This window comes from Sphaeramia orbicularis, chromosome 6, assembly GCF_902148855.1.
Source record: "Sphaeramia orbicularis chromosome 6, fSphaOr1.1, whole genome shotgun sequence".
In the NCBI taxonomy this organism is placed as follows: domain Eukaryota; kingdom Metazoa; phylum Chordata; class Actinopteri; order Kurtiformes; family Apogonidae; genus Sphaeramia; species Sphaeramia orbicularis.
This window is the reverse complement of record NC_043962.1, coordinates 11,815,669-11,840,620: the sequence shown is the minus strand read 5'-3', so window position 1 is coordinate 11,840,620 and position 24,952 is coordinate 11,815,669. Positions and strand designations below refer to the sequence as shown.

Below are 24,952 nucleotides of genomic sequence, written 5' to 3'. Positions count from 1 at the left end.
AATTAGTTTAAAGAAGTCACACTGCTGTATTCACGCCTTAGGCATCTCTGCTCAGTGTCTCTGTACGCCTCTCCCTCTCTCTCTCTCTCTCTCTCTCTCTCTCTCTCTCTCTCTACTGTTTTCGTCCCAGACATCAGACTGAAAAAAGAGCCTTACTTAACTCTCATTCATTTCCTTCCCCTCTCTCTCTCTCTCCCTTGCCGATGGTCCAGTGTTATGGGAGAACAATACTTCCTCATCCTTCAACTCTCCAGTAGCTGCAGCCACTGGGCACGCTGGCGAGGGAATCCTCCTCTAATTAGCTTCGGCCGGAATCAAAAATCTTACTTTCAACTTATGTCAGAAGTCAGATAGATGAAACCCATTAGGCATATCCCCTTGAGGTTTTGGGAAAAGAACTCTATTTTGTTCATTAAAAAGTTGCGGGGGAAGTCAAATAAAGCTCTGAGATGGAACCGCTAGCTATTCTAACAGAGCAGATGAAATGCAAGATGTATGAAAAATTCAGAAGGGGACGGAGCAAAGTGAAATAAAATACGCTAAGTTAAACATTTGATCACTTTTCTCAGGTCAAATTTCTTTTCCATCAGTGGAAAAAGATTAAAAGTTATAGTTAGAAACATTCTTTTAGTTCTGACAGTGAAGTTCGCAGTTGAACTTAAATGCTCCAACAGCGTTTTCTGTGTATGTTAACACTTTTACTAATCATAGGCATTATACAGGGTGTCCCATAAGTCTCCATACATAGGAAAAATAAACGTTTCTTGACATAAACCATTTTTATTTATATAATATGCTCTATATGACTGCCATTTTGTTGGGAACACATTTCAATGTGTGTCCTCCACTGCTGAAGAACTATAAAGAAGAAATATAAAGAAATACATGTTAGAACCATATATGTATGGAATGTATTATGTCTCCTATGTATGGAGACTTATGGGACACCCTGTAGAACTGCAACTGTAAATTAAACTTTATAAACAGAAGTAGACCATTATAATTTATACAACAATCTAACAGTTGTTGTCATAGGAACCTCATCATTAGTGCAGTTAAGACAGAAAATCTTATCTTAATTTAAAAAAAAAAAATTAAAATAATCTGAAGTACTGCAACATAGTGAGGCATATTACAAACATTTATCTCTGTTAATGATTTTAAAAGTATCATGGAGAATGCTGTGAAGGAGGAATGTCACTGTTTTTCTTGAGGCCATTATGGTTGAATAATGGTTCTATTGTTTATTTAGTCATTGTGTATTATGTGTTTTTATACAGTTTTGACTTTGTACAGCTGCTACCTTGGCCAGGTCTCCCTTGCAAAAGAGATTTATAATCTCAATGGGACTTCCTGGTTAAATAAAGGTAAATTAATAAATAAAATATTGGATCAGAGCATGATATCCAAGGCTCCAAGTTTAGTTAAAGGAATGATATTTTGCTTTTTTTTTTTTTTTGAACAGCAGGTTATATTACAGAGCATAACATGTATAATATGAAGAGCAGTTTTGGACCCACTGCCATGCACATATTTTCTAAATTTCAATAACGATTTACATATTGGAAGAGAAAGCGTGTACAAATTGTCAAAAGAAAATAAATAAATAAATAAAAAGCAGGGAGAAGGGGTTAGATGAGGTTAAATAATAAGGTAAAGTCAAAGTTACAGTTCAGGCTTCCACAAAATCTGGTTGTAAAGGATAAATATATATATATATATATATATATACATATATATATATATATATATATATATATATATATATATATATATATATATATATTTTTTTTTTTTTTTTTTTTTTTTTTTTTTATGGAATTATGCATTTTAAAACATTTTTTCTGTGGGCTACATAAACTGTAAATGTTATGCTTGCAAAATATGACCCCTTTAAATATTAGAAACCTAGATTCTTATTGTACGAAGGCCAAAAAGGTGCACATTTTGTGAGGAACAATCACAATTTATTGTCTAAAATCAAAATTTTTCTCATGTTTTATAAGCTGTAGAGTGAGTTCCAACTAAACTGTTGCAGATTTTCCTCTATTTTTCCAAAGGTTTATGCAGGACAATGTGTGAAGGCTTTTTGTCAGTGTTTTTTCTGACTTAAACTCTCCATTTTTGCACCACTTTGAAATGTTTAAACTGCTCCAAAAAAAAAACAAAAAACAAAAGGAAACAGAAATGTGCTCATTGGTGAAGCAGACACTGGTCCACATTTCCTGTGGCAGCTATAGTGTTGTAAATTAATTACACTGACTGTGTCTTGCTGGGGTTTTACAATGAACCGAAAAGGCTTTTACTTTTAACATGTTTTGTTTTTTTGTGTTTTTTTTTACCACGGCTACAGCAAAACAACTGTGAAAATCAGACTCTGTGCACATCAGAACAGCAGAACATGGAGTTTAAGTTGTCACTTTGTCAGTCATTACCTCTTCAGCAGCAAAACCACACACTTTTATTGCAAGATGTTAAAAAGTCTATGAACTGACTTAAATAACCTAAATAACCTGCAATGTTACTGTGACAAATAACCCATAATGCAACACTCCCTTTAAAAGACAACAATCACAGTAGTACTCCAGCCATTTAACATTTAATGTGAATCTTGGCGTAATAGGAAAGTTTGAACAGGACTTTTATTTATTTAATGATGCTCTGTACCATCTGGCTGAAAAGCACATCATATGACAAGTTAATATTTATTTTGTGAGATCCCATAGACCTGGAAACTGATGAAAAAGACGAAATTGTGTATATGTCATTAAGGGGGTTTTATCAAAACCCTTTAAGCTCTGTGCTGTTTGCTCTGTTCACACTGTTTTAACGGATTATTTTGACCACTTGAGATTCAAAAAATAGCTAAGAAGTGGTTCCAGGCACAACAAACCCCACCCCTCGCACATATTATAGCTAATTTTGGCATCAATCCAGCTGATGTCATCATGTCTATGCGTGTGTGCATGTGCTGTTTTTGTCAGCATATCAATTGCCTCTATGTATGTGCCAAGTTTGAAGTAAATTGAAACAAAATTGATCTTTTTATGTCAGCCCTGTGATGAACTGGCGACTTGTCCAGGCTGTACCCCGCCTTCGCCCCTACGTAGCTGGGATAGGCTCCAAGCGACCCCCATGACCCTAGTGAGGATAAAGTGGGTTCAGAAAATGAATGAATGCATGAATGAATGATCTTTTTATACACATTTGAAATTTCACTCAGTATAAGTAAATGGGGAAAAAAAGATATTAAAAATTCATAAAAATTTTTAACTTTGACCTACTTTTCCCAAAATATAGTGACTTCTGTTCTGGGTCACTGGCAGTCTATAAACCAAATTTGGTATGAATTCAACAAATAGTTTTGCTGCTACAGACAAGTGAATTTTTCCCCTTTATAAGTAAATGGGGGGGGGGATTTTAAAAGTTCATAAAAAAAATTTTGAACTTTGACTTACTTTTCCCAAAATGTAATGACATCTATTCTGAATCACTGGCAATTTATAAGCCAAATGTGGTATGAATTCAACCAATAGTTTTGTCGCAACAGACATTTTAAATTTCCCCTAATATAAGTTAATGAGGGGGAAAAAAATCTTAAAAATTCATAAAAATTTTGAACTTTGACCTACTTTTCCCAAAGTGTAGTGACATCTATTCTTGGTCACTGGCAATCTATAAACCCAATTTGGTATAAATTCAATTAATAGTTTTGCTGCTAGAGTCTTAACAACAAAGGAACAAACAAGCCAGACCAAAAACACCTTGCCTCCCCTTAGGGGGGCAGGGTAAAAATATACAGTAAAGCCTTTTAAGTATACAAATCAAACTAAAAATTGTGCAATATTCAGTTGCATTTTTAGCTTTAGTTTGTATGGATTGCCTCAAGTCCTAGAGGATGACAGGTATTATATTTTTTGCAAAGGCTTTACTATATTATTTGCACGAACAGTTCTTATGTTATGGAGTTTGATCAAAAATGCCACCTTTCAGGACTCAGTAGGTTTGGTTTCCAACAGCCTGAGGGAAATGTCTGTTCAGCTGTTAAATGTTAACATTCTACATTCACCTTCATGTTTCTTACTTTACCTTCAGCTTGGGGATGAGATGGTGGCGTACAGTGAGTTCTGAATGCCTTTTCCAAATACAATTTATGAGACAGAATGCCAAGACATGTGGTAATTCTATGGCTTTGGTTTCTTTAGCCTTAGTTATGTGAGTGATTTTTAATATTAAATTATGCGGCTTTAAGTTTAGATATACAGTAGATGCAGCATTTCTTTTTACTCAACCGTAGTTATTTTTATCCTCTTTGCTGTTTCAAGTACATTAATCAAATACTCGTTTGATCAAGCACAAAATTAAGGACTGCTGCACACTGTTAGCATAATTAATAACTTTGAGTGATTTGTACTACTCATTGTAAAATCTGCCACATGCGGAGTAATTTATGTTCATCAAGAATCCAATCACATTGTTCATCCACGTATACACCAGCATGGCCTGGTTTTAACATGAGCTATAGCATTAACTCTGAACTGAACCAGCAACTTTGTCATCATTTTGCCTGACCTGAAGGTCACATGTTTATTCCACACTGATGAACTAAATGAAGGCAATGCAGACGTATCTTAAAGCTGTAATACTAAAATACCCTGGCTCCCTCACAATATCCTGATCATTTTTTTCATATCAGACCATATCGATATGTATCACGATATACATCAAATCATTATTTTTGTCAAGCTTACATTTTCTTTTATTCATAAGTTAGTTGTGAAGACATCAGAAGGTTATTTTTGATTTCAATATGATTTATTTTCTGTCAGAGGTTGAACATGACAAATGTGCTGAAGAACATTCAGGGCTCGTGACTGCGACTGAATTACGGTCGCATGCGCCTGAGAATTTCGGTAGTGCGACTGTTTTTGAGATTACGATCGCACGGTGCGCCAATAAAAAAATGAGCGAAAATGAATACGTGCGCCTAGAATAATGGCTGCAGAAGTAACTCGTCAGCTGAAAATAAACAAGCTCCACGCCCCGCTGACTGAAGCGGAAAATCTAGTCCCCGCCCCCTCGCGTGCGCAGGCGGCATAAACAAAGGGATCAAATAACTCCACCGACGTTTGAAACAATCTCCCGCCAAACCCGGTTAGTAGCGCTGGCGTTGTTCCAAGTATTTTCCCATGACGTAATGTATCCTGCAAGTCAGATGATCATGTTGCGCGAATCAACTTGCTACACGATCAGCTGACCGTAACCAGCGAATCGAGGGGCTAATGAATAAACAACAAGCGGTATCCAGACGTGTACATGATTCGTCAAAAGTTTCTTCCTCAAAAGTTGGTTGTTGCAAATAATGGTGTGATTCGTCTTTCTTCTCCAAGAACCAACTAAAGTATATACCACACATTGACAATTGTTTTGCACCTGTGTCAATGTAAGCTTTTTCTTTCATACTCTATTCAAATACTTTATTCTAGGTTGTTAACATTGCTTAAATACATATAGGAATATTACTTGGTATGGCCAAGAGTTTTCCTTGTTCTCCAAATTTTTTATATAATAGTGGTGCGCCTAGATTTTAGCCTGTGCTCCTAACTTTTTAGGGTTAGGAGCACAGTGCTCCTAGGTCAAAAAGTTAATTTTGAGCCCTGACATTATACAACTGTTTGAGATAAATAAAACAGGAACATATTGGGTGTGTTTCACTGCAAATATGTAAACAAACCCTTATACAAACAAGCAAACAATACATCATTTGGTAACACACTATATAGACTCATTTAAACAGACAGATGTACCTCATATTGTATTTTGTCTAATCTGTGTATGATATTTGCCCAATCTGGATGGTGTAGTGCAGGGCTCTCAAACTCATTTTAGTCCAGGGGCCACATTAAGCTAAAGTTGATCTGCAGTGGGCCAAACCAGTAAAATAATAACATAATAATATGTAAATAATGTCAACTCCAAACTTTTCTCTGTTTTAGAGCGAAAAAAGTAAATTTACATTATGAAAAGGTTTACATCTACAAACTATCCTTTCAAAAGATGTGAATAACATGAACAAACTGAAAAAATAAGTGTAATTTTAACAATATTGTGCCTCAGTTTATCATTTACACATGTACATTATAACTTACAGCTCACAGTGGATCTACAAATACACAAAACATTTAGCAACAGGCAGAATATTGTTAAAGTTGTATTTACTTCTCTTAAGACATTCTAGGTTATTCATATTTGTTCAGGTTATTCACCTTTTTTTTTTTTTTTTTTTTGCGAAATTATACTTTGTTTTAGTGTAAATACATGAAAATATTTACATTTACAAAGAGAAAAATTTAGAGTTGTCATTATTTGTATGTTATTATGATAGTATTTTACTGGTCCTGCCCACTTTAGATTGAATTGGTCTGAATGTGGAACCTGAACTAAAAGGATTGTTAATATCTTAGTGTAATTTTTGCATTTGACAAATTCATCCTACGGGCCAGATCTGACCATTTGGCGGGCCGGATTTGGCCCCTGGGCCGGATGTTTGATACCTGTGGTGTAGTTTGTGCAGAAGGGGTTCATGGGTGTGTGACATAAATCTGGTGGATTAGATATCAGCTCTTAAATTAAACTGTTAGGAGCTATTTTTGTTGTTATCATTATATTTGTCCAAACAAATTTACCTTTAGTTCTACCAGGCATTAAAATGAACAAGAAATTGAAGAAAACAAGGGGGGAAGGTCTAATAATTTTTTCCACAACCATATTTTACAACATTAGAACATCACTTTTAGAACATTACAACAACATTACACCTAACAAGTACTCTGTAATGGATTACAGTTGGAAGTAACTTGCACAACACTGTCTTTGACTGTATAAGTTGTAAAAAGCACAGATTGGGAAGCTGATGCATGACTTAAGAGACAGATGAAAATAAGAGTGGGAGAATATACAGGGAGGACAAAAGAATATGTGAACATACACTTAAAGGTGGAGGAAGATATGGTCAAAAGAATTCAGAAAGAAAAGGCCTTGAAGAAGAGAAGATGAGAGAGTAAAAGGAAAAAGGACGACCAAGTTTTCAGGGAGAAGCAGCGTTGGAAAAAAGGAGAGGAGGAGAGACAGTGGGAGGCTGTGTTTCATGAGAAGCGGGCAGTCAGTATTTGTGAATTATTGATAAGTAGATCTTTTACAATATTGAACTGAGCCTGACCCTGAGGGAACAGCCATCAATGGAGAGAAACAGTGAGTATGAGTGAAGCAAAGTGGAAGGAGGAAGGAGTGAGAGGGAAGACAAAAACCTGCCCCAAAAGCAGGTAGTGGGAGATTTTCTTACATCAGCTTTTTTATTCCGTCGGTCTGCTTTTATTTATCCCTTATGGACGTCACTAACCTTGAGGTAGACCAATAAAAACCACATCCCAGCTGTTCTGCACATCACCAACAGCAGTTCTACCGCTAGAGAACGGTTTTCTGTGCAATTTCAAACTGAGAAGTGAACAGCTCTGTCTGTAAATATGGATGAACAGGACTTTGGTGGTTATTTAACGTAGCTTACCTGCATTCTTTGCTTCACTGCTGTCTGTTCTCCCTTTGTTTCAATCACGTACTTGTGGATAATGTTCAGAGTGCACCATTTACAAACAACATCGGTGGTATAACTGATTTTCGATCGCATTCAAATCCCAGCTTCCAGTCGAGCATCTGCCTTTGTTTTGTTGTGAATGCTACAAAAGCAAGCTTGTGTTTTCTTTACGTTAAGTCAATATCATTTTGACTCAGACAATAGCGCACTGTGTCGTCAAATCGCAGTTATTTTGATGCATTTGTGAACAGCGAATATTACTGCTAGTGCAGTGTCTTATGAAAAAAAAGCATTAAGGTTTAAATATTTAGAAGGTACATAACAGTTTGCTTTGTCAAATCTTCAAAGTTCAATATCCCGAAACCTGCACACTCTGCAGAATAAAACCTCTTATTTCCAATCTCATGATTTCTTAAAGTTTGCCTTTATATTATCATTTATATCAGGGGGTTTTACAAGGCTGTCTTTGTACTCGGATCACCTGAATGCAGCTCATGCAGCATGCAAGTCATAGGGGGATTAACCTTTTATAGTTCATTCATAGAAATACCTTAGTGTGTTTTCGGAGGACATAACAAGACTATATTATGTTTGTGGTTAAAATTTTTTAGTTTCATGAAGAAAATTGAGGTCAATGACGTTACCATATTTGATTCCTTGCCCATAATTGGCAATACAAATAAAAAATATCCAAGAAATAGATATAAAAAATACAAGAAAAACAAATGTCATGTGAAAGGAACATTAGACACAACATTAGAACATCACATTTAGAACATTAGACTAGAGCCCGACCGATTAATCTGCCGGGCGATTAATCGGGCCAATTATAGCATATCACCGATTAATCAACATCGGCCAATATGTACCCGATGTATTAACTTTTTTGCTGCGTGACGATTCTGTCGCTCGCTGCTCCTGTGTGTGTGTGCTGCCCTGAGAGTTAGAGGAACAGTAAAGCGAGTTAGTTTCACTTTCACTTCTGCTCGGACAATGACACTATCACCCCCACATACATAATCACAGAGCTACACCCCACCACCACCCACCCCCCCAGCGAAAATCACATATTTTTTGCTCTAATTATTTTTGTGATTGCATAGCTTGCATTTGAAAGTTGTGTAAACTATCTTTGCGAGATAAACAAAGATTTATGCAATTGTTAATCCACCTGTCCACAATTATCTAATATAAGATTATTATATCCTGTATAGATCAGTGTTCTTATTTCATATATTGGACAATATATCGGTTATCGGCCAATATCGGATATCGGCTTTTTTTTTTAGCCCTCAGTATAGATATCGACCCCAAAAATCCCATATTGGTCAGGCTCTACATTAGACCAACATAAGTGCTGATCCAGACCCCTGTCCACGTCCACATTATCCCTTTGAACATCATTCCTTACATTAGTACCATTACTTCATGGTACCGAACAAAGCAGGTACACTCACTGTTTATGCAGAGGTGGACCTTACAGACCCTGAAGACCACATTGGACCTGAGAATGTTGGCTCACTGTAACTTTTAATGTCACTGTCTTGTAATGTGTGTGGAAATGACCAAAAATAGTCACTTGCCCGATAAGAGTTAATGTCCACAGTGTTATGTTTGGATTGGCAGACCTTTATAACTACTATATCATATTTAATAAAACACATTCTTTGCTGACTGATATTGTGGTTAACGTTTTACACCAACAAAAACCTAAAATCATTTAGTTTTGCAGTGCTTGCTGAAGGTTATCTGAGTTTGGTGAATCAATAAGCTAGCCTTTAGCATTGTCTCACCTCTGACACCTTACAATGTAGCTTCTTGGCCTCTTTGTCCAAATTTGGTCATTTCTGGGTTTGATTGCTGCAAACCATTGGCTTCAATAGAAACTGAAAACTATTAGCTTTAAAACAGGAGGTCAGAAACCAATGGGTTCATCATGGTTCCTTTGTCCACCAATTTATGTACAGTCCGTGGTGTTTGCCAAGAAAGTAGTTTCCTTCAATCACAGCAGCAGAAACCCTAAGGTGGTGCCCAGAGGGATGCCAACGCTGTTAGGTAGGGAAAAAGAATGAGTAAGCAAAGTAGACTAGTTTATAGTTGAATATACAAACCGTAAATATGTACTTCTTTATCCTGTTAATGAATCAGTATATGTGAGCAGTGTTGTGCAAGTTACTTCCAAACTGTAATCCATTACAGATGACTTTTTTCTGTTATTTAAAAGTAATTCCATACCTTACCATATTACTGTCTCAGAATTGTAATGCGTTACATGACTCCTGTATTACTTTTGAGTAACATAAAGACTCTCATCATAAATGGTGCATGTGCTGTAGAACCCAACATGTGTGTGGAAATGACCAAAAATAGTCACTTGCCCAATAAGTCAACGGAGCAACTATAGAGGAATACAATTACAGTAGCTGGGAGTGCGGCAGTGAAACAGACAGTGTCAGTGGTGTACTGTATGCACCGTGGAGCAGAACTTTATGCATGTACATTTCTGGCTACAACATCCCCCTCTGTCCCATTGTCACTAACCTGGGAGTCGTATTTGACCCTCACCTTACGTTTACCAAACACATTAGCCAAATCTGCAAAAATTCCTTTTTCCACCTCCACAACATCGCCAAACTCCCCCCCTCCCTCTCCCTCCCTGCTGCAGAGAAGCTTGTCCACACCTTTGTCTCCTCCAGGTTGGACTACTGTAACACACTTCTCATCAGGATCCCTGGCAGGAGCCTCCAGAGGCTCCAGCACATCCACAACAATGCTGCCAGGATCCTGATGAGGGTGCGTAAACACGAGCACATCACTCCTGCCCTTCACTCACTACACTGGCTCCCTGTTCACCTTCGCATCGAATATAAGATCCTCCTTCACACCCATCATTGTCTCCATGGTGAAGCCCCCACTTACCTCACCAAACTCCTCACCCCCCACACCACCTCCAGAACCCGGTCAGGCCAATCGCACCGTCTGTGCCCCCCAGGACAAAACTTAAAACTATGGGTGACAGGGCTTTTGCTGCTGCTGCTCCCCGTCTGTGGAATGCCCTGCCTGATCACCTCCGGGCCCTGCAGACTGAGGACACTTTTAAAAAAGGTCTGAAGACCTTTTTATTCAGGAAAGCATTTCCATGATCTCCCAACATCTGTACATGCTTCACCTGTTTTAATTGTCTTTATTTTTAAACTGTTTTTTTTATTTTTAAACTGTTTTTATCTGTCTTACTTATTTTCTATTTTTATTCTCTGTATTTATTGCCTGTAGCACTTTGAGATTTTTAGATAAAAATGTAAAGTGCATTACAGATAAAATTTATTGTTATTATTATTACCTCTGGAAGCTGAGGAATCATTTCAGTAAGTGTGTTAAAAGCACTGAAATTAATCAAATGCAAATATTTGGGATAATAGCTACAGCAGAGGCTTCTAAGACGTCTTAAGACTGGACGATGGAGGGTCAGATCAAGTCCCATGTGAAGTCCAAGTCCTGAACATATCATTAACAAGTGCACTTCAAATGTAATGTCATTTCAGTCCCACATAGTCACATCTATCTCCACACTTCATTAGCAATGAGGCGATAGGTCTGACAGCTTCCACCGTCTCCCTGGACTACAGAGATGAGAGTCATGTGGGTTGTTTTTGTACAACTGTATGGGAATTGCACTCATCTTGACGCAGCAGCAGAGTCTTTGCAAAATAGTGTTAGGAGAGAAGATTCTTTAGTGGAGCATGTGCACATACTCATTAATTTAGTTTTAATGCATTCGGGGGAAATTATCAATTATTTTTATTTTTCATCATTGTGCACTTTCACATCAAGACTGATTTTAGTCTGATTTGAGGGAAGAGTATCCTGGTCACCCCTTGGTTTATCCACCGATGCATTTCACAGACAACAGACGCGACAAAACAAAAGTAAAAATGAGATTTTACAAACAAAAGAGATGAAAAGTACAAAAAAAGAGAGAAAGATGAGTCATTTGATGTGTTTTGCTTCGACCATAAGGGAATTACACTCATCTTTAGCAGCGCAGCAACAGTGTCTTTGCAAAATACTGTCAGGAGAGACGCTGCTTTTAGTGGTGCACAGGAGGAGGCACATCATGGCATTAAAAGGACTAAATCCCTACAAAAGAAAACACCACACAAAAAGTTGTCTTTGTCAAAACTTGACAGTTTTAGTGAGTAGTTGCAGCTCGGGAGTTATTCTTTTATGTAGCAAGAGGGACTTTCAAGATGGTAACAAGCAGAGAGACAAAATGATAATCCTGACACTAGTCGCGTTTCCATTAGACATATGCGCAAAACTTTACAGATAAGTGCGTAAAGTCAGTTTTTCCATTAAATCCCAAATGCGATGATTTGTTTATTCATTATTGCGAGATGACACAAGAAGTCATTCCATAAACATGGCAATCAGCGTAAATATTGTGTTGATTTACAGATATATTCATTATTATTATATATTACCCCTCTATCCCTTACTAAATTTAAAAATGATTAGTTTCCTGGTGTGTTGACACATACTGCGCCATGCTTATTTTAAAACTCTTCTTCACTCGTCGTAATGTCCGTCAAGATCTTTTTTTTTTTTTAATTCACGTAACTCCGTTTGCAGAAAAAAGGTCTTTCCGTTGCAGTTTTGCATGATATACCATTTGTGCTACACCCAAAAAAACACTTCTTGCCAGTGCAAAATCTTTTAGTCGAAACACGAGAGTTTTGGCAAAATTGTAGTTTTTCCATTTGCTAAATTTTTATGTGCAAATTCGCGCAATTTGAAGGTCAATGGAAAAGCTACTAGTGTTTGACTGTAAAAACCCAGATTAATGATAACGTTAAATGTCATGACATAAATCAGTCGTCAGTCCACACCTCTGATCTGCTCTAGATCATTAGTGTAAAAAGAATTGTTAGAATCTTAATCTTTTTCTCAATTCAAGGTTAAAGAAATTGTTTGCTAAATTAGAGAGTGCCCTTTTTTGTAATTTTTCCCCTTATGTAATGATTTTTTTTTTCTCTTTTCACACCAGCATTAATCTCTCAAAGGACACAATCTTGGGGGGTCAAAAATGTCAAACTGCCATTATCCTACGTCTAGATGAAGGCCTAAAGTTGCGCCAAGAGGTCACAGGTAGATATTGATTTATTTTTCTGGATGAAAATGCTGTTTTAAACCACAGCTTGGTTCCAAATTGCCCCCACACAGCCAAATTTTCTACATCTGTTTATCTGTACATGATAAAATACAGCTATTTATTCAGGGTGCAACGGCACAGGTTGCCCACAGTTCGGTTCGTACCTTGTTTTTAGGGCCATATGCATGTTGAGCGAGCGAGAGACAGAGAGAGAGAGAAATCAATTCAAAACCGAAAACCTGCGGTCCTTAAGGGCGGATTGTCCCGTACAGGGCGGACCGAATGGTACACAGTTTTCCCAAGTACTGTTGCATCCCTACTATTTATGGCATCAAACCTTGGCTGGACACTTCACTGAACACTTTATAATTTCACCATAAATGTAGTTTTTATCTAAATTTAATTTGCGCAGGTATTTGATGCTACTTTATTCTGTGCTCTTTGTCTTCACACATTGCTTTTACTCACCACATTGTTTGAGGTGAATGATTTGACGATTGAGTGCATGGATGACGGATTGCCTGACTTGCCGTCTGATGGCGTTCTGGCTGACGGGCTGTCTGACCAACTGATTAACTAGCGTTCCCGCCTTAATAGCAGGGAATCAATAGTGCGGTCCAACTCTGCACTCTGCAGAATGACAGGCAGGCTCGATGCTGAATTGAGGACAAGGTGCTGGAGGAATGCCCAATATTAGTCCGTGTGCGACTGTGTGTTTACGAGAATGAATGTGTGTGCATGCTCTGACGCGGCCTCTGTTCTCAGCTCAACTCCTCAGGGGAAGCCGAGAGGTAGAGCTCAGACTTTTAAGTACACTTGTTGGAAGTCACCGAGGAGGTCGAACATTCACAGAAAGTCAATTGACTTTTTTCAGCGGAGGAAGTAAGAAGATCATTGTGATTACCTTAATGGATCTTCAGTGGGCTTTACTGTACCACATGCAGTAAGAGACATCAATAGAGTCCACTGTCCTGTTAGCATTCTGCTGCAGCGAGGACTGGAAGAGCTGAAAATGTCAAAAGAAAGACAGAGGAACCCTTGATGGTTTGGAAAAATGTTACAGTATTTGTGAGGAATTAGTTAAAAAAAAAACCAAAAAAAAGACGACATAGTAGGGATGCATGATAATTGTTTTTTTTTTACAACCAATACTAATAACTTCCAGCTTTTTGTAGCCCATACCGATAATAAACAACAATAGTTCCCATTAATCTGTGTATCATTCGCTCTTTTCATATTCAATTGAGAATCCACAATCTGAAAACGACAAAATGACTCGTTATTTCATTATTCATGTACAAATCAAAAATTAATAAATGAGTTTTTTATTCTTTCGATTGTACGCACAAATTAGAAATTGGAAATAAGCAAATGGACCAAATGGGGTTTCATGTTGACATTTTTGATATCCGATTTGGTATGACCTGGAAGTTACTGACATCTTTGTGTGTTACGCGAAGTTGCTTCTACTTAGATTGTCTACCTTGTCCGTATTGTATTAGACAAAACAACAATACCCGGAAGATCCTGATGATTTTTTCAGTTGTCATGTCATCCTCCTTGAGAGTAACACCTTTGCTGCCTCTGATTAACACGAAATTCTCCATCACTGCAGAATACTAGCAAATCCACAATTGTCCAGCTCTACACACGAAGAAGTCAGTAACTTCCAGGTCATACCAAATCGGATATCAAAAATGTCAACTTGAAACCCCACATTTGGTCCATTTGCTTATTTCCAATTTTTAATTTGTGCGTACAATCAAAAGAATGAAAAACAACTCATTTTTAAAAATTTTGATTTGTACATGACTAATGAAATAACGAGTAATTTTTTTCATTTTCCGATTGTGGATTCTCAATTAAATATGAAAAGAATGAATGATACATGCATTCCCATTCTTCAAATTATTTTATTATTATTTCCAGTCAGTGGTAAAACTCAGTTAATAGTCAAAGACTTCTACAGAACCAAAAGCCTATGGCTGTCTAAAATGGACAAAAACCGAGGGTGTTCAGTTACTGTTTATGTCCACATACATTATTTGGTAATCATCGACCGCTGTTTTCGGACATTAAGCTACATTCAGCTTTTTCGCTATATTGCGTCCCTATGGTGAAGAAAAGGCTTAATGTGGCCAACATCCATAATATTGGGGTTGTCATGATTTTTACAGAGGTAAAAGTGGGCATGACTAGAGATGTCTGCATGAACTTTGGTGATGATTGATCACTGTTCTTTTTTGTGACAAGCATCATAACTGAATTTAACAGTCAGATTTTTGATGTCTTGTTATCTCAAATTAACCCATAAAGACCCAGTGTGACTTTTGTGGGATTTTTCTGTAGATCTAACCTTTCTTAAGTGATTTATCACCATTTATTATAATATTCTACTCTGTATTTTGCATTTTTCATTGTAAATTAGGTATTTTATGATATTTAAATCACTGATCATGTAGATGTCCATAAAAGCTCAGAGTAAATTCAAAGGTTATTGAATCAGAGACACAGAAAACTGAAGAAAAAGTGACCTTTTCAGCAAAGATATCAGTAAGTGAAGGTAAAAACAACATCACATTGATCCAACTCAGTGGGTTTTACTGGTGAATCAATGTTGTAGAAGATGACTGTGTTTCCACGGTAACTACGGAGCCTCTGAACGTCCAAATGGGTCATATCTGATGACCATGAAAAGATGACAAACTGTATTTTACACCAATTATTTACATGTACTGCTAGGATTAGTGGATCAACCGGTATTAAACACTAGATCAGTAGATGATTTTGAACGCCAGTGGATGTTTGGGTCTTTATGAGTTAAAGGTCATAGTCAAATGATGGAAAATGAAGCAGAGGAATAGAATAGAATAGAATAGAATAGAATAGAACAGAATAGAATAGAATAGAATAGAATAGAACAATGAAATTTAAAAGTGCTGTGCAATCTGTACATCATGTATAAAATCAGCTATAAACATACAAATAAAAGTAGCTAAAATAAATAGGAAAAAAAACACAAGCAGAGAATAAAGTTATGCAGATATCACAATATGGACAAAAATTTGGTCTTTATGGGTTAATATTCAACAGAAAGTACTCAGACGTCCAAAGGGTTAATTCTCCATTGACTAGCTGTTAAAAGCATCATGTATATATTTGTATTGTATAACATGATTTGATCCTTACATTGTGATATCTAAGTATCATGTTTTTACAGTAAAACTACAGCTCAGAGACAGAACATCTCCAATAAATGGATGCTGCTTTCTCTATTATCTTTTTTTTTTCTTTTTTCAGCGATACCCATATGGAAAATAAAATGATCTGCAGGAGTGTGTATTTCCAGAACCATTATCTCATTAATTATATTATCCCCAGGTGTAGATATAAAGGATATAACATACAGCAGGAGAAAGAAAAGCAATCATCGGCAAATATACAGGTGTGAAACAGACCACAACACAATTTATGGGATGTAAATTGACTTCAAGAGGTATCAGAGATATATATTATGCTAAATTGACCCTTTTGCTCTTTGCTCAGGGGTTGTTTCATTCTTCTCCGATAGATAATTTAGCTGCTCATTGGATTTTTGCAAAGCTAATACTCAGCGCGAAGCCCCGGTCTTGGTCAAAGGGGTTCAAACCAGTCGATCATTAAGAATCAAATAGGATTTAGCCGGGTTCCTAACACAGCATGGCCTGGTATTTCACTGATTAGACTGGGATCAATGCAAATCGAGGTTAACTGCAGCAAATCCAATATGTGGATCTCAGACTCAGATGGATTGTCCGTCCTCCTGTTTCTGTCCCTGTCTTTTCTCTGTCGGTGTTTGTGTGATGGTGAACAAATGCTTCACTCCTGAACAACAGTAGAGTTTTCAGTGATCTGGTTTTAGGTTTATCTTAAAACAGTCATCATCCATACACTGTAAAATATTTGGTTCTTACCAAGATTTTTAAAAAAACAACAAAACTTAGATTTAGAAGTGTCTAAAATATTTCTTGCTATAGTGTTAATTTTCAAAACAAACAAAAAACTTTGTGATATATGAAATATATTTGACCTATAAATGCAAGTAATTATTGATTTCAAATTCTTAGTTCTGGGGAACATAAATAGGTACCAGGGAACTTAGGCACTAGGGAATATAGGTACCAGGGAACACAGGCACTAGGGAATATAGGTAGCAGGGAACATAGGTACTAGGGAATATAGATACCAGGGAACATAGGCACCGGGGAACATGGGTACTGGGGAACATAGGCACCGGGGAACATAGGCACCGGGAAACATAGGTACTAGGGAATATATTTACCGGGGAACGTAGGTTCTACGGAATATATTTACCGGGGAACATAGGTACTAGAGAATATACGTACCAGGGAACATAGGTACTAGGGAATATACATATCGGGGAACATAGGCATCAGGGAACATGGGTACTGGGGAACATTGGCACCGGGGAACATAGGTACTAGGTAACATAGGTACGGGGAAACATAGGTACTAGAGAACTTACGTACCAGAGAACATACGTACCAGGGAACATAGTTACCGGGGAACATAGGTACTGGGAAAAATAGGTACTAGGGAATATACGTACCGGGGAATATACGTACCGGGGAATATAGGTACTAGGGAATATAGGTACCAGGGAACATAGGCACCAGGGAACATGGGCACTGGGGAACATAGGCACCAGGGAACATGGGTACTGGGGAATATATGTACCCAGGAACATAGGTACTAGGGAATATATACGTACCAGGGAACATAGGTACTAGGGAATATGCATATCGGGGAACATTGGCACCTGGAAACATAGGTACTAGGGAACATAGGTATGGGGAAACATAGGTACTAGGGAATATATGTACCAGGGAACATAGGTTCTGGGAAAAATAGATACTAGGGAATATATGTACCGGGGAACATAAGTACCTGGGAACATAGGTACCGGGAAAAATAGGTACTAGGGAATATACGTACTGGGGAACATATGTAACGCGGAATATACATACCGGGAAACATAGGTACTAGGGAATATAGGTACCAGGGAACATAGGTACTAGGGAATATACGTACCTGGGAACGTAGGTACTAGGGAACATAGGCACCAGGGAACATGGGTTCCAGGGAACATTGGCACCAGGGAACATAGGTACTAGGGAATATACGTACCGAGGAACATAGGTACCGGGAAAAATAGGTACTAGGGAACATACGTACCAGGGAATATACATACCGGGGAACATAGGTACTAGGGAATATACGTACCAGGGAACGCAAATACGCTCCCTGAACAACTTTGACAAAGGCCGTGTTGCGATGGAGATGACTGAGTCAGTGCATCTCCAACTGCAGGTCTTGGTGTTTTCAGCTGATTAGTGTATACCACAGTATCTGTACTTTCAAGTGTGTACTTCTACCATGTCTGCTATTATTTGTATGTTTTACTATGACTCTATCATGTACTCACATGTGCTGTTGCATCTCATACAAGTGCAAACCCCTGCATGCAGTGGTAAACTATGCACGTGGTCAAGCCAATCTGAATAGAATCAATACCTTTTCTGGAAGATAAAGGCCTGGAGGAGAACGTGACTCTTTTATTGCTGCATGACTCCTTTTTTTTTTTTTTTTTTTTTTAACGATTGTATTTGTAGTGCAGTCGACCAAAGCGCACGCAGAGTTAACAACAAGAGGAGCCCTGGAACTCTGTGGTGCTTTCACTTTTGATGTTCATCCCTGTGTGTGGTATCGTGGAGGATGTAAAGCATATTGATTTTAAGGCAAAGCAGCCCTCCTAAAGTACACAGCAAATTTGACACAAATGGGTTCAGTCTCCTCTCCCGGGGATCGGGCTCATTAAAACATATTACTGTTCCAGCCAAGGACCTAGTTTGGGTGAAAGCCAATAAGATGCACACAGACACACACACACACACACACACACACAGATAGGGCCTCCGATTAAATGATAGTAAAGGAAGGCTCTTATTCCAAGTGACATTGTTTGGAGGAAACAAAATATGCATACATCACAGAAACATATTTTACATTTTCTACAGTCTCTCTTGCAATTCAATTCACCCACTGCCTTGTTGGCATAAATATGAAATCAGGAATATTTCCAGTGTTTCTAAATATAATAAGATACTTAATGCAGAGGAAACATCTGTTGAATTATATCCTTTGGCAGAAATATAAGCTGCTTTGTAAAATAAAAGAATGCTAAAGCGTAAGGCAGTCGCTCCCAATGGAACCACTTTGTTCATTTGCCAGAAGAAAGACTGGACAAAAAAGGTCTTTAACTGGCATCATACATACAATTATCTTTGGTTGTGAGAGGTAGCTGCTATTCTTTGCCTTCCTGACTTGGATTTTGCTTTCAGGAATAATTTGCTCATGACAGTACATTCACTTTACAGGTTCGATCTAGTGGAACATTTATAAATCTATTATATAAATGTACACAAACCAACATATACAGTCACAGAAAAAATTGTTGGACTACCCCTTGTTTTCTTCAATTTCTTGTTCATTTTAATGCCTGGTACAACTAAAGGTACATTTGTTTGGACAAATATAATGATAACAATAAAAAACACTCATAAGAGTTTAATTTCAGAGCTGATATCTATCCATTTTCCATTGTTTTCTTGATAATAAACAAAATCACTTAAGTTCTTACATCAATAGCAATGGCATTGTACTGCCAAAAACAGTGAAACAAAGGTGAGTTTTGAGTCTGGATTTGAATGTCGAAGAGACTCTGTTATCCGCCGTTGTTGTTGTTGTGAAGGGGTGTCTTGCTCCTGGGGTGAAAGGTTAGAGAGGTGGGGTATGACATCATCATTTTAGAAAAGTTGCAGTTTGGTTGTACAGACAAAGATGTGAAACCGGTGTTTTCAAATTTATCCACTGCGGGACCTGGTTTCAAAAAGTTGCAGTTTCAGTGACTGAAAACGCCAGTTTAATGTGGACAAAAGGCCTATCCGCAATGTGATATCTTGAATTGTGGACAAATAACACGCCACTATTAATTGGCGTGTTATCTGTACGCATTATAAGCTTTCCGCATGTACACTCACAGTCAATGAAAACTTTGAGACCTTATTTTTCGACATAATTTTTATTTTGAAACCCTAAACTGGAATTTTTTCATATAAATCATTTGTTTAGGATATTGGCATACAGAAACAAAAATCTAAAGTTTCAAGAATAATTTCAAAACAAAAAACTTAACAAAAGAAAATGGCACCTGCCAAACACAAAGTCACAACAGTAGCAGACCTGGTCGGTAGTTGTGACTCTCCCTCTCCCTGGACGCGGTCTATCGTCAACAGAGCCTGTGGTGTAGTGGCGTTCAACCAGGTTTCTGATTGTGGGTTGGGAACAGCCCATACATAGGCCTGGCTATATCACTGTAGCTCAAACCGGCCTCCACCATACCCAGTGCCTGGAGACGTTGTTCACGTGATAGACGCGGCATGATGCCGTTCACTGGACTAACAATGGTGGCCTTTTTTGGGCCTTTATATAGGCCTTCAAAACCAATCCTTAAATTGTGCAGATGCCCACTGAGTATTGCTTAATGTGTATTTGGTCCACTTTTGCAAAGAGACCAACCCATGTGCAATGAACCGGGACAACATGACAACTCATCATTATCTCAACTACCCGAGCACTAAGTCATCAGTTAATCCACAATGAATAATTACAACCCCCCTACAAGTAGAACTATGCATACATTTCTACCTCAAAGTTTCTATTGACTGTCAGTATATGTTCACACTACATCAAATACCACGCAACTAGCAGTTAGGGTTAGCGGTTATGGATATGTATACCAAAGATCTTGGTATACATTGACATGCGATCAAATGACGTTGAATAACACGTGAAAGGATGAAAATGTGTACGTATAGCACGCCAAATGCCATAAGAACTGGCCTGACATGAGATCAGTCTGCTATCCGATACAAAACTTTTGCACATATGACCAAAACTGTCTTCGTATGGACAGGGTCTTAATTCAATCTGCCATTCCATTTTCAATCCAGTGAAGTGCTCCACATCAGACTGAACTGCAGACATTTAAGTTTTTTTATGTTGCATCATAACATTTCCATTTACAGCTTGTATGAATATGTGTAAAGCTCATAAAAGTTTCCTGGTGTTTAAATATTCCCTGGACTATAGTGACGTGCGTTCACTATGAGGATATTGCATCATGTTTTATTGCTTGTTCAATGTAAATCTCTCATATCTTTCTTGTGTTTTTTTTTTTGTGACTGTAGGGGGGCTCCATCCAGAACACTGAGTCTCTGAGTTGTCTGGAGCTGGTGGAGAGCAGACAGTCGGAGTTCAGGTTCCAGTTGGCCATTCAGGACTGCACCGGTCAGAAATGGACCATCACTAATATACTGACTGTGTTGCCACAATGAAAGCAGCGCCACGGTTCAGCCTCAGCACCGCTTGGACCCAACTGAACCCAGACTGAAGACGAGTTCCCTCCTGCATCTGTGAAACGAACACAGATGCAACGGTAGGAAAGACGAGCCCGGTTAGAAACGGACTAACAAGCTGACCTCAGCAGAGAACTAAGCGTCCGAAAAATGAGTGTCGATAGCGGGGGCAGAGTTTTAAGGAGAATCTGTAGAGGAAAAGACGTACTTCAATCAGACATGGACCATCAGTAACCTAATAACTGTTTTACACCAATGACCTGAGAATAGAGACTCTCGCAGATGGAGTCGGGGCTTTTAAAACTTCACACTCACACAATCGAGTCGAAAAATATAGCGGCTTGTTCCAGAGGACGGGCTTATGAAATCATGTGACCACTTTTGGTTCTAGCAGCAGCAGCAGGCCAGTGATGACTTTTGGGTTGGAGTCAAAAGTGTAAGATGGGATCTGTATTTCCTGGATCTTACAGTAGCTGACAAGGGCCAAACACATTGCAACAGCCCAGTGCGTCTCAGAGAAAACAGCTGCAAGTACAGAAATGATGCAAATTCACAAACACAAGTCTAAATGAGGTACAAAAAGAGGAACGTGGTGCTAACGAAAAAATGTGCTACAAATCACAAAAACACACGCAAAACACACACATCAAAGGCTCTGCAAATAAAGAAATGATGCAAAGCAAGAAAACGTCTGCATAACCAGTCACTACAACAGAAGTGCTCCAAACCTGTAGGAGGCGCTGTCAGCAGAACAGCTCAATGCAGAGACACACAGGACGGAGAACAGCTGACTGACAGTAGTCGCTTTTCCATTGGACATCTGCGCAAAACTTTACCGATATTTACTAAATGTTGAATAAACAGAAGTGCGTAATGTCGGTTTTTCCATTAAATCACAAATGTGATGATTTGTTTATTTATTATCGTGAGATGATCCGAGAAGTCATTCCATAAACATGGCGACGAATGTAAATATGGTGTTGATTTACAGATATATTCATTATTATTATATATTACCCCTCTATTTCGTACTAAGTTAAAAAATGATGGGGTTTCCTGGTGTGTCCACACATACCGCGACATGTTTCTTCTTCTTCTTCGCTTGTTGTAAGGTCGGTCAACACCTGTTTTTTTAATTCATCTGACTCTAGTTGCGAAAAAAGGTCTTTCCATTGCAGTTTTCCGTGATGTACCATTTGGACTATGCCCGAAAAACCACCTCTTGCCGGCGCAAAAACTTTTAATCGAAAAATGAGACTTTTGGCGAAATTGTCTTTTTTCCATTAGGTAAATTTTATGCGCAAGTTATATTCGCGCAATTTGAGGGTCAATGGAAAAGCGACTAGTGTTTCAAACTACAGTGGAACAAACTGAAGTTACAGTGTAGCACAGTAATGTGACTTTTATTCGAGTCTATTTGACACTAGTCTGTTATCTATAAACGCTGCCCCCTGCAGGTTTGGAGCACTTCCATTGTAGTGACTGATTATGCAACGTTTTTCATTTGTAGATGTTTTCTTGGTTTGCATCGTTTCTTTATTTGCAGAGCATTTGATGATTATGCATTTGTTTTTGTGTCTTGCGGCACATTTTTTCATTAGCACCACGTTCCTCGTTATGTACTTTATTTAGACTTGTGTTTGAGTTTGGGAAATTGCATTGTTTCTGTACGTGCAGCTGTTTTCTCTAACTGAGACACACTGGGCTGTTGTAATGCGTTTGGCCCTTGTCGGCCACCGTAAGATCTCACCGCACAATCACAGCAACAAATTGAGTGACTGTGGCTCTGATGTGTTTGTATGGAAGAGGGTGAAACGCAAGGTGAATGACTGTGCATATTCAGAGGAAATCTAACAAATTTACAAATGCAAAGGCTGCATTAGGAGAGGAATACATACGACAGGGTTCAATCTGATAACAGGCAGATTTAATGTGTGAATAGCTGCACTGAACTTATTCAATTAATACTGAGGCAAACCACTTGACTGAAGATTATGTCAATTTTCCCACACACACACACACACAAAAAAAAAGAGTAAAGAATAACCACAAAGTGATTCAACAGTGCAGTGATGGAAATACTAAGACTTCCGACTTGTCTGGAGGGTGCTTTGGAATTAATTGGATCAGTAGCAGAAGGTGACAGCTGCCAGATCTGAAGTGTTTGGTGAATAAGCAAGCAGATTTTGGTCTTTGTGCTGGTTTGTATAACACCAGCACTTAACATCATTCTACTTATGCAGCTAGTGAGATACATCTTAAAAAGGCTAAAGAGTAAAGGAATGAAACTATGGAGAGAAATAAGTGTCAAAATGGGATGAGCAATATGTGTTAGCTTATCTACAAATACAGGGTGTATTCAGCAATTTGTGTTTTATGGTGTTCACACGTTTCCATTAACCCATAAAGACCCAGCACTACTTGCAAAAATGAACTTTTCTCTCTCTTTAACCTTTCTTAAGTATTTAACATCATTTGTTATAATATTATCCTCTGTATTTTGCTTATTTTTCCAAGTGAAAATCGGGTATTTTCCTGTACCTAATTCACTGATCAAGTAGATGTTCATAAAAGTTCAGATTAAAGTTGAGGGTTATTATATCAAAAACAGAGAAAACTGAAGAAAAAGTGACTTAATCAGCAAATATCTCAATAACTGAACATAAATCAAGTGTGTCCATCCACTGTAATTGATCCAACTCCATGGGTTTTACTGGTGAATCAATGTTGTAGAAGATGACGGTGTTTCCATGGTAACTACGGAGCCTCTGAACGTCCAAATGGGTCATATCTGATGACCATGAAAAGATGACAAACTGAATTTTACACTAATTATTTACATGTATTGATAGGATTAATGGATTAACACGAATTAAACAGTTTAGATCAGTAGATTATTTTGAACGCCGGTGGCTGTTTGGGTCTTTATGGGTTAAAATATTTTTAGCCAAACATTGGATGAGAATCCTTTGTAGTAGAATCACAATTTTTTTCACCTGAAATGTACACGAGTTACAACCAAAGTTAAAAAAAGAAAAAAATCCTGTAGTTTATTTGGGTTTCTGGAGTCGCATGCATTGTTTTGGACCAGCGCTATTAAAGTCCTGACAGGAACTAGACAACATGTTTTACATAAGAAAAATCACAAGGCACACCACCAAACAAAAATGTCACAAAAAGTATATTTATTGAAGCATAATGCAAATCTAGTTTTGGAACAAGAAAGCTGAGAGTTAGCAACCCCTCGCTTACGGATTGAAGTTCATTGTTGTATAATAGAAGCATACCGCCCCGCCCCAAACCGATCTGTGGGTCCTGCGGGTAACCTGGTGTTGTAATTATCCAAATTACATCCAAAATAACAAAGACTCTGGGTTTAAAAAGATGCATTCCTCTTTACTGTGGCAACTTAAAAAACACACATACAACTTTTACACCTCGTGGTATACATTCATCTTACTTCTGTGAAAATTCCTAAGCTTCATTGGTAATGCTAAGCCTCATGGGAAATGTAGTTATCTTCTTAGCATTTCACTATTGCTTATTTTAACTGCACTTTTAACATAAATCACAAATGAAATCTATTGTATCTTTTTACTCAGAAATAGCTTAACTGCAATTGCATATGCATCATGAAATTATAATAAATCCAAACACAAATTACTTATACTTTGTATTCCCCAAATAAATTCACAACACCTGCTGATCAACAGAACGCACTGCATCGGGGCTGGT

The 24,952-nt window shown here is 37.9% G+C and overlaps 1 protein-coding gene across 1 annotated transcript in view; it reads left to right on the top strand.

Moving 5' to 3' along the window:
- The window catches only part of LOC115421385 (polypeptide N-acetylgalactosaminyltransferase 18-like), a 364,676-nt gene extending 343,000 nt beyond the window's left edge, over positions 1-21,676 (top strand). Inside the window, exon 11 of the mRNA XM_030137268.1 lies at positions 21,050-21,676. Coding sequence (XP_029993128.1) covers positions 21,050-21,196 — 147 coding nt within the window. The 3' untranslated portion in view covers positions 21,197-21,676. The remainder of the gene's footprint in view (positions 1-21,049) is intronic.
- The last annotated feature ends 3,276 nt before the right edge of the window (positions 21,677-24,952 follow it).